General features: G+C 32.8%; 2 protein-coding genes across 5 annotated transcripts in view; one reads left to right on the top strand and one right to left on the bottom strand.

Annotated features, from left to right (window-relative positions):
* The window catches only part of LOC101511386 (uncharacterized), a 2,665-nt gene extending 478 nt beyond the window's left edge, over positions 1-2,187 (top strand). The window contains exons 2-4 of the mRNA XM_012712687.3: positions 535-595; positions 698-884; positions 1,845-2,187. Of these exons, the coding sequence (XP_012568141.1) occupies positions 535-595; positions 698-884; positions 1,845-1,887 (291 nt within the window). The 3' untranslated portion in view covers positions 1,888-2,187. The remainder of the gene's footprint in view (positions 1-534; positions 596-697; positions 885-1,844) is intronic.
* A 711-nt stretch (positions 2,188-2,898) lies between these two features.
* Positions 2,899-10,537, bottom strand: LOC101511078 (plastidic glucose transporter 4-like). 4 transcript variants are annotated; one of them, XM_012712697.3, is made up of 14 exons: positions 10,366-10,537; positions 9,861-10,103; positions 8,835-8,949; positions 8,569-8,636; positions 7,864-7,996; positions 7,681-7,780; positions 7,482-7,594; positions 6,638-6,731; positions 5,695-5,848; positions 5,086-5,232; positions 4,893-4,966; positions 4,297-4,385; positions 3,813-3,927; positions 2,899-3,278 (listed from the first exon to the last, which is right to left on the bottom strand). In XM_012712697.3, the coding sequence occupies exons 2-14, from the start codon at positions 10,093-10,095 to the stop codon at positions 3,096-3,098; spliced, it is 1,620 nt and encodes a 539-aa protein (XP_012568151.1). In that variant the 5' UTR covers positions 10,096-10,103; positions 10,366-10,537; the 3' UTR covers positions 2,899-3,095. The 4 variants fall into 4 exon arrangements, with proteins under 4 accessions (XP_012568151.1, XP_012568152.1, XP_027187740.1 ...); XM_012712698.3 differs by having other exon boundaries at positions 9,861-10,100; XM_027331939.2 differs by having other exon boundaries at positions 9,861-10,100; positions 10,371-10,537.
* Between the last annotated feature and the right edge of the window lie 33 nt (positions 10,538-10,570).

Genomic DNA, 10,570 nt, shown 5'->3' with positions numbered 1-10,570 from the left:
TTTCTCAATATTTTGGAACTTGGGTATTGTTTAATTGTTTGTTTTTTCTATTGGTTTTCCAGTTCATGGAGAAAAGGGACATGTAGTCGTGTACAATGTTTAGATTAATTTATTTGAACTTATTTATCGACATAAGTGTTTGTGAGAATGTTTGAGAGTTTATGAAAAGAGCTTATGAATATAAGTTGTTATGAATATAAGTTGTTTTCAGTTTATTTTCATAAGCTCTAAAAGTTGCATTTGAAAATAATTTATAGATTATATCTATCTATTTTATCTTTTGTTATAAAAAAATATTTTATACATAAGAGCATATATCAAAAGTGCTTATGAGCTCAATTAAGTTGTTTATCAAAACATGATCTAATTTGTTTTTGGCTGGGAGATAACTAAAATTCGCCTATGAATTGTTCGATTACCAGGATCAAACTCGGGTATCAACCGAGCCTGTTTCTCTAGACAGAGTACATTAACCATTAGTCATATCTGTTTGTTGTTCTTCCCTGTTAACATTAAATGTACATTTGAATGTAGGAATTGCACAGGAAACGCTTACAACTAAAGTCAAAATCAAAGTTTAAGACAAAATCCAAAGGTTCTGTTTGTTTGTTTTAATGATCTTTGTATTGTTGGTGATATTGTTCTTGTTCTCACTCTGTTAGTATGTCTTTTTTGTGTTTTGAATTGGATTCTGCAGATGAAGCCATTAAGAAGGCACAAGGTAATGATGTTTATAGCAAGAAGAGTGGAGCACACGGATTGAAAGTTGATAACAAAGAACAAAGCCTCTTGAACAATTGTGAAAACTATGATTCGAAAATTGAAGACTCGAAGAGTGGTGCATCTGTTCTTTACGCATCAAAGAAGCCAAAATTGCATTGGGGGTATAGCTCTAACTCTACTTACATTAAATTAAAAGAAATATTATTTTCTGCTACTTTATTATAAATTCGGATTGACTTTAATAACCGCTGTAAAATGCTGCTATTGAAATAGCTTTTGTAGGCTTGTAGTTATATTTTCTGCAGCCTCACACATTAATAAAGTATTTTGCCAGGCTTAAGACAACTACTCAATATTCGTGAGATCTTTTTCCTAAACATGTACTCATTTCAGTTGGTCTTAGTGTAGAAGGTTTGTCATGAAATGAGTATTTATCAACGCTCGGCTCGCATACATCTTGTGACATTGGTTGCCTTCCTGCTTCTATTTTTCTAGATGTGATCCAAGCGGGCTCAAGTTCCTGAAGTGCATATAATCGGATGCCTCGCCTTCTTAGTCTGTATTTTGGAACTAATTTATTGAAATCAAAATATGAGTTGTCTAGTGTTCATCCAAGTCCAATAGCTTCAACTTATTGCATTGGTTGCATGGTTTTATTATGACTGCAGTAAATGTTTATTATAAGGTAAATTTTACGTTGTCTTGTGTGGCCGATTAAAACGAACAGTATAGTCACTGCAGTCAGCAAACCAGAGTCGTTCGGTGACAACACTTCACATTCTAACCTCAACAAATTAGATTCAAATGACAAACTTGAATGCAAATCATCTTATCTAATCCAATGGTTCTAGTTTTCAAATTGTAGCGACTGAATGGTTTTTTGACATCAGCAATTCCAGATCGTTAGAAATAGAGTGTGAAAAGAGTGTTATGTTGACGTGTAGGAAACCTTAGTTAGCAGTAGTTTCTTAATTACTTGAATCAGAAATCTTGATTTTAGCTGCACACTTCACCTTAATTTTGTTTATAGTATGGTAGTTTTATGTTGTTCATGTATATATGGTTGCTTATTTATGTTTCATTTACTATCTTCTTGATATGTGTGTTGTGAACATTTGCAGGCTTGACACCAAGGAGAGGTGGGAGAGGAAATCCAACATGTAGATATCAACCATGGAACTGCAATGAGGAATCCATCAAATATTGTCAAAATGTTTTGTAAATTAATATTGTTGAGGATAGTCCTTGAAGTGCTCAAGTTGTTGTGTGGCACTTGCCAGAGGACTACATGATATGGGAACATAGATATCTATTTTTTGGGGCTTAAGTTGACATGTATAATCATGATTCTCATATTAAGGTGTTAAATAATAGAGTTCTATTTGGTAATATTAGCATTATCAACTCTGTAACCAATCAAAAAATGTCTTCAGACTAATAGAAAGTTAAGATTCTTTTGTTTTATTTAACCTTCCTTATTTTATTTATTTGTTTTATATTTGCATTTTCTCTTATCCCGTTTCCCCGAATTGGAGACTCTGCATATCACAAGTTGAGAGTCAGAGACTCAAGAAATTTGGACACATCAATGACATATTGAATGCTGCTCTAAATCAAGTTTATGAATCCAAATTCTTTACTATAAGAGAAGTCGTAGTAAATAATCTCGACTGTTAATATGAGACTGATAGTTCAGATTACACGTTTATCAAATTAGTTTTAAACAGTCTGTACCATTAATTTATAATGGGCGGTTGAGACTTGAGAGTAGTAATTGATGCGGTTAGAGAGAGAATCTATTTCCCAAGTTTATACAGCCCTCTCCAGCACTTGGATGATTGCCAAAAATTAGATTTGTATGCACAAAACATGACTGATATTGGTAAACTTTGCTAAAGTGAATGCATATTCTTACCTAGGAGGATATTTTCGTGAGACCTGATAAACTTTAGACACACATTCAATCAGATTTTGCTCTCTTGTTATAATACAAACATATTTTAAGAATATAGTGACAAATAGTAAAATATGACTGAATATTTATATTACACTTGCTTATATAATTAGTGTATAAGTTACTAAATAAATTATAAGCACCTTTGATGGCAAAATTTACACACATTGTAGCAAAAAAAAAAAAAAAAAACTGTAAAAGATGGTATTAAACATACATACTTAACCAAAGCTCAAACATTATTATTACCATATTTGCACACCAAACGAAATTTAGTTACAACAAACTAAGTTGGCCTTAGCGCGATTACAACTCTTGCAAGACAAATTGTAACTTGTAGTGTAAACAAGTAGCAAGAGTAGAAACATAAAACATGAAAAGCATTGGAATTATGAACACATCCACTTCTTGAAGTTTCTCAAGTTGATGAACTAAGAGCGAGTTCTATTTCCTCCAACGACCGACCCTTTGTTTCCACGACGTTACCAACTATGTACAAAACAGCAAGAACACACACGGCTGAGAATCCTAAGTACACGGAGCTGATACCGAACTTGTTTACAACACTCAAGAAATAAAGGCCGATGACGAAGTTGGATATCTGATAAGACAAGAAAAAAAAATGTTCATTAGAAATGAGACAATGCAGGTTAAACATTAGGGTGAAAATTTTCAAACCAAGTTTTACTACAAAATTTGCATTTGAGACAAATTTCTAAACATAAATCAACTTCACTTCAAACTCAATTTTGCTTTTGCAAAATCAAAATATCTAAAATGATGTTTTACAAACAATCACGAAACACGGAAACAGATTCCATGCAGTAACTGCATGCTACAGTTATTGATCTTGACTGTCAGATCTAAATTGATGGTTGAGACTGTTTAATATTGAATAAGTGAATGTGTAATTTAAGCTGATTGATCTCAAATCAATGGTCAACATTGATTACAGTGTGAAACTGTGTGATATCATTGCGGCAGCGAATCTAGATCCTGTAAACACACAATCATGAAGAACCAAAAACTTCTGTTCTTTTAAGCCTCTAGGCAGTATAGTTCAACTTTCAACATTTAAGGCAAGATCAAGACATTAATTAAAGAAAATGTTAAATTTCATAGTGAAGTCACTGACCCAATGTGTGCCTAATGCCAAAGAAACTGCTTTTGCTCTAATTCTGGATGCGAATATCTCCGGTAGAAGAAGGGCAGGCACAGGACCAGCACCAAGAGAGAAGGATAGGACATAGCTGGTTAAAATTCATAGATCAGAGTCAACATCATCAAAAGCTTAAACAATAAACAAAAACTATAAGCCTTGTTTGAATAAACAACTTACTTAAGTACGTATAGCATAAACTTATAATTAAGTGCTTATGCATAAGCTATTCTTTAACAAAAAAAAAAGCTAAACTATTTTTATATATAGGCTATAAGCTGTTTTCATAAGTTATCACGAAGAGCTTATGGAAATAAGCTGAAAACAGTTTCTGAACATGTCATAAGCTGTTTTCAAAAGCTATTTCAAATAGTATCATAAATGCTTATGCTAGTAGATCCAAACAGCCCTAGTCCTTAATGAGTAGAATTACAATTATTGATGAAATTAAATGACATACAGAACAGTCCCGAGTACAGCCAGGGTGCCGGAGTATGGTATGAGGACCTTCCAAGTAAAGGACAGCGAAAGAAGCAACATAGAAGCAGCCTGAGAAAGACATAAAGAAAAGTCTGTCAATTATATAAATAAAAGTTGTTCGGCGAATAAAAATTATATCGGACAAGAAATTAAATGAAGTTATTGGGAAAGAACAGACATAAATACAAAGACATCATTTCATCAGGAGAACTTTAAATTAGTTAGATTTATAACGAAATTATGTTTGAGTTATATTGAAGCAACTCCCTCAAGAAGACTATGAATAGGTACATGCCTACCAACCAACTTATGCTTCTATAATATATAATACAATATTAAAATGAAATTAAACCTCGTAGTATTTTTTTTGGGAAGGGAAAATTATTATTTATTGAAGTAGTTAGTTATTTTACAACTGTCTCCTATGAGATTTGAACTTCGTCCCTTGATGTTATGAGTTCAAACTCTTATTACTGAGCTGTTTCATTTCACACATCTCATTAATCTACCATGTAATATCTGACATTTTTTCTCTTTATAGGTCTAAGACAGATGTGAACTAAAAATAGACACTACCATCCCACTAAAGCTTGTGATAAGGAGACTTTTTCTTCCTTGTTTGTCCATCAATGAGGAAGCAATAGCAGTTCCTGCAACAATAAAAAAAGACACAAACAGTATCATATTTTTGCAACATACACAATTAACTTTTGTTAAACAAATAAATTGAAGGCAGAATAGACATATTTAAGATTTTAAAAATACTAACCAAAAACATTTGATGCACCAACCAGGGCACTTGCTGCAACATCAGAAGCAATTCCGGCACTACGGAACACAGAAGTCGAATAATACACCACAGCATTTATTCCAGCCAACTGTTGGAACAAGAAAAGCGCTGCCCCGACACTGACAACTGCAAGGAGACATTTTTTGGTAAAGCACTACGCCAATTCATATAAGAAATCATAATCAATTATGAGTAAAGTAAAATGAAGTTGGGCAGCAAAATTAAAACAAAAACCATGATATATTGATATAGGTCTCGTTACGAAATAATTTGTAAAAATTATATCAGGTATAAAAGAAGGGTCTCAATATAATGCTTAGAATTTGAGTAGGGTCTAATTCAACCTACAAAACCAACTTGTAAGCTAAGAGACTCTCAACACATCCCCTCACGCCTATGACAGGACAACTCAAGCGTGAACTGAGTGGCCCGATAGCGGATGACTAAGCTCTGGTACCATCTTCAAATCTTGGCTGACCTAACTCAACCCTACAAAGGAAGCCTCATGGCTTATCAAAGCAAACTTTGTAAAAGAAAGTCTCATGGCTTATCTAACCTAGAGTTAGACTAAAACGATAATTAGGATACCTTTCCAATATCGGCCACTAAACAGATCAAGCCACCCTGCTTCGGGTTCAGAAGAACCTTGAGTCGCTGTTCTTAAGTCATGCATAACTGCAGCAACTCTTTCTTTTCCATATAGTGTTTTAATAGCCTTTTCAGCTTGAGCGATTTTTCCTTGCTGTAAAACAATACATGGAATTTTCTCAGAAAACCTACAATTAAATTATCTCATTAAATTGTTTTTTGAAAATTATCTTGTTAAATTCTGAACCGATATACTGAAAAAAACAATGTGACAGATATGTGTAATATGCATTTCTGTTGGACTATTACAAAATATAAGTATTGTGACTCTTACAATGTCGACCCATTTTAAACATATTCTATGGTTTTATGTACTTTACTTCCTTGACATTGAATATTCTATGGTTTAATATATTTAGAACATAAATATTCTATGCTTTGATGTACTTTACTTCCTAGACATTGAATAAGCTTATAGTTTTATCTGCAAAGTTGTTGCCATATGACAATGTAATCCAATGGTTAGTTTCATGATATGAATATTTGACAAAAAGTCATTGATGTGTCTAAAAATAGTACCAGCTCTATCCCTAACTATAAGCCGTCTTTAGAAACAAAATTTGTCACTAAATATAAGTCTTATTTCGTATTACTAGATACATTTTCCCCCCTAAATATACCTTTAATTAATACTACTAACTAATTTGTCTCAGAAGATGAAAATCAGAGTTGAACACATATACACAAAAGGGTATTTGAGTAACATTCATACACAATCAGCACATAAAATACATTACCTATTGTTCTTAATATATGTGAATATGACAAAATGGGCTTATAAAAAACGGATCGAGATAGTAACTTTTTTTTCTAATGGTTTAATGTCCATGTGAACTTATTGTTTGTTTCCACAACAAAAGATACCAGAGAGTTGCAGGAAAACCTGGTAAAGCCAACGGGGACTTTCCGGAGAAATTGCCATTCCTAAAGCTAATAGAACTGATGGAACTATTGCAATGCCAAACATTGTTCGCCACCTGATAAAATAAAATGGCATAGTTACAAGAAGTAGAACTGACCAGCAAATGTTTCTCAATCCTCCAAGAAGAAAAAATAAAAATAAAAAGATAAAACCATGAATACAGTGAATGAAGTTTTTATATAAACATGAAACTAATAGAATCAAATCGACTTGGAAGTTTAATTTTCAGAAAGAGAAAATAAGAAAGAGATTTCCGGTGAATCAGAATGTGTTTGGTTGTAAAAACAAGCTATGACTTACGTTATATGGAAATAATAAGTATGAACTTCAAATATTAGTCGAACAAAAATAAGCTAAGAATAAAAGGATTTAAAATAATTTTCTATAGATCAACATATAGCTTGTTGAATACTTCAATCTATCTTTTACCATAGTTGCAAAACTTCAATATCCAAAATATGAGTTCGCAGCTGCATTTATAATGGTTTTCAGATTATATCTCTAAATATCCAAAAGCATATGCGCACAACCCTAAAAGCATATGTGTGTTATTACCGTAGGTATGTTTGAATTGTGTTTGAGGAGTGTCTAAGATGTGTCGAATCAAAGGAAAAAAAGTTTATTTTAGTTAGACACGTGTTGCACAAGTGGCATACAGGTGTCAGACACTGATGCATGTCAAATTTCTCTTCCATGAGCATGCAAACAACAAAAGTGAGAACTTTTGAAAATACACAAATATAGTACACAACCTCCATCTCCAACATGCATTGATTAAAAGTGGTAAGGGGAAACAACTCAATACCATAGAGGATTTCCAGACAGAGGAAGCCCAACCACGAGAGCGACAAGAATCCCAATACATATAAAAAGTTGATTAATGGATCCGAGTGCCCCACGAATTTCAGTTGGTGAAATCTGCCCAAAAGAAGGAATTATTATATTGTCAATATAACCGATGTAATCAAAATCACAAAGATTCAAGAAATTTCCTAAGTCATCACCTCCGATATGTATAGCGGTACTATAGCAGATGTAACGCCAATTCCTATACCAGCAAGTAAACGACCAATGATCATTGTCTGAACACTTTGCGCTGTAGCACTGAAAATATGTCATAGTTTAACAAAACGGATTTCAAAAGTATATAAAATCATCAAACTTTGCACTGGAAATAACTAACAGACCAAAGAAATGCTCCAACTGCTAGAGGGATTGCATCTAACTGAAAAGTCCTAGTTCTGCCGAATTTATCAGCCAATGTTCCACCAGTAAATGAACCGACAGTGGCACCGGCAAGTAGTGCGCTGACAATCCATCCTGTTCACAGATTACACACTCATGAGAATTGAGAGAATACATTGATTGGGCGTAAGCAAGTGAAGCTAGAACCTTTTGAAATAAAAGTTACAGGTAAAAGGCAAAGAGATTCACAAATGAACAAAAGTAACAAAATTTTAACTTAAACTTTCTGCCATAAATAAAAGAAGAACCATTTTCTGCTTATCTACCAATAAATTGATCAACACATGAGTGAAAAATTAAGAGATAGTATTTTCATAAATATCTATAATTCTCATTGTCTACATATACAACTAAGGCACTATTTGGATAAACAATGCTTAATTAAGCCCTTATAGCATAAACACTTTTCATATAAGTGTTCATTTATAAGCTATGCCTATTTCTATAACAAAAGATAAAATAAAGTCAATTTTTTTTCATATAAGCTATCCTAAGGACCTTATGAAAATAGCTTATGGACATGTCATAAACTATTTCCATAAGCTCTCTCAAATAGTTTCAGAAGTGCTCATGCAAGTAGACATGCTCAAATAAGGTAATCCATACAGTCCCTCAATGTATGCATTCTTTTAAAAAAGACCGAGTACCTTGTAGAACTGTATTCTCAGCAATTCCAAGATCCTTAGCAAGGTATTCAAGAGCACCATTTACCACCCTGCACCAAACAGGGCATTGCTATTATCCAATGAAAATATATTATTAAATGAAAAGTAGTAAGAGCTCTACATTAGATTCAATACATGTCATATCGACAAAAATTTCAGACATACAGAAGTGGCTCAGATCATCATTCCTATAACTCAAATGGATTTATGAAGATAATGGTATGCTAACATGAAGAGGATATTCATACCCAAGATGGTATCCAAATAAAATGGCTCCAAGGCAAGCAACACCGACATAGGGTAGAACGGTTCCAGAAGGTTTTCCCAGAGGAACGGGGGGGATAACATGCTCGGTATCTCCATCTGCAACCCAGTTCTACTTGCTATGATTGTTCCAACAATGCATAAGGGCCAGATTCACACAAAAAGCTTATGAAACATGTTCAGAGACTTTGCAAATATAAGACATGTGATCGGAATTTTCAGCACTAAAACAGTATTTTCAAAATCAAAGCAAATGAATCTGCTCTCATAAGCATATTGACATCACATATATTTCGGAGATGATATTCAGAACAACTAAGCGGCTAAAGGAAATTAAAAAAGAGGAATTCAATAATATACACTGACATAGTTTCACAAAACCCGAAAGAGAAATAAACATTATTGTTAATAACTGAATTGCCTAACTATTGCAAAATTAACTATTCGTGTATGTTGTATCAAACACCAGTTTTGTCAATTGCAGATTGTAGAAAATAGCAGATTATTCAAATTCTCATATGATACAATTCTATAGCATCTCTATATCTGCTATTTAACAATACTTTGTACAAAATAGCGTATTACAGAACAATAACAATTTGTTCAAATTCCTCTCCGCTTATACCCACTGTTTGACAAAACTATCAGACACAAAATTTCATGTTCGGGAAATTAGAGATCAGAATGTCATATACACATAAACAAGCAAAATCTTCTAGAAAACACCATCAAATAAGCAACAAGTAATCATGCCAAGAAAATCTAATAAACTAAATACAGAAACTCAAATCAAAACTAAGAAACAAAACAACAAAATCAAAACAACTAATAAGCAATCTTGCCAAGAAACTCAAAAAAAGAATCATCAAGCAAACAAAACATGACAGTGACATATCTACATGAATCAAACACATTACATATCTCCATCAAATTCAAATCCAAAAAATTCCATAAAATCCAATAAAGCAAAGACATTAAAAAAAATCAGCAACAGCATGCAAAGTGCAAACCAGAAGATTGAACCCTGACTGATCTGGACTTAGCAGAGGAAACCAAAATGCCACCAAAACCAACTCTTGCACTGACAGAACTGATCCTTGATCCACATAAATTGGAATTTTTTATCATGAAAACTCTTTTGGGTCTTAAAACACTCCCATTTCTGAATTCTCCAAAACCCAACAAGCCCCTTTGGTTTTGAGCCCCAAAAATGCTACCTTTAACAGAAACAGTTGATGCTTGCATATTATCTTCTACAAAATTCAAATACCCAGAAAATTAAACCACTGCGAATTTTTCAAAAAATGCATATTTATAAAATGTAGAAAACAAATACAAAAAAAAAAAAAGCAATACCCAGAAAATTAAAGCATTTCAATGTTTCAAAAAAAATGCATATTTATAAAATGTAAAAAACAACAACACCAAAAAATAAATGCAATAGCATGCATGCAAATGTTTTTTTTATATATATAAAATCAAATGAGATTGAAAAGGAAGTGAAAGATGAATCACCGTACAAAAGGGTGATGAAATTTGTGATTTTTTTGAAGGAATGAAGAAAAAGCTTCGATAGGATCGCTACTGAGTAAACTAACAAATAATGACAAAGTCCAAGTTGGTGTTGAATTCCATTTTTAATAGCTAATGTTAATTAACCTTTTCAATTTTCAATTTGTACCCAGAATAACATTTTCAATTTTTAGCAGAAAAAAAAAAA

Source organism: Cicer arietinum, chromosome 2 (assembly GCF_000331145.2).
Source record: "Cicer arietinum cultivar CDC Frontier isolate Library 1 chromosome 2, Cicar.CDCFrontier_v2.0, whole genome shotgun sequence".
Lineage (NCBI taxonomy): Eukaryota > Viridiplantae > Streptophyta > Magnoliopsida > Fabales > Fabaceae > Cicer > Cicer arietinum.
This window is presented reverse-complemented; position numbering and strand designations above follow the sequence as displayed.

Coding starts and splice junctions, on each gene's coding strand:
- LOC101511078 (XM_012712697.3), bottom strand. CDS start 10,095: ATGCAAGCATCAACTGTTTCTGTTAAAGGTAGCATTTTTGGGGCTCAA. Junction 8,950..9,860: donor AGTCAGGGTTCAATCTTCTG/GTTTGCACTTTG, acceptor ACTGGGTTGCAG/ATGGAGATACCGAGCATGTT. Junction 6,732..7,481: donor CTGTCTGGAAATCCTCTATG/GTATTGAGTTGT, acceptor TTATTTTATCAG/GTGGCGAACAATGTTTGGCA.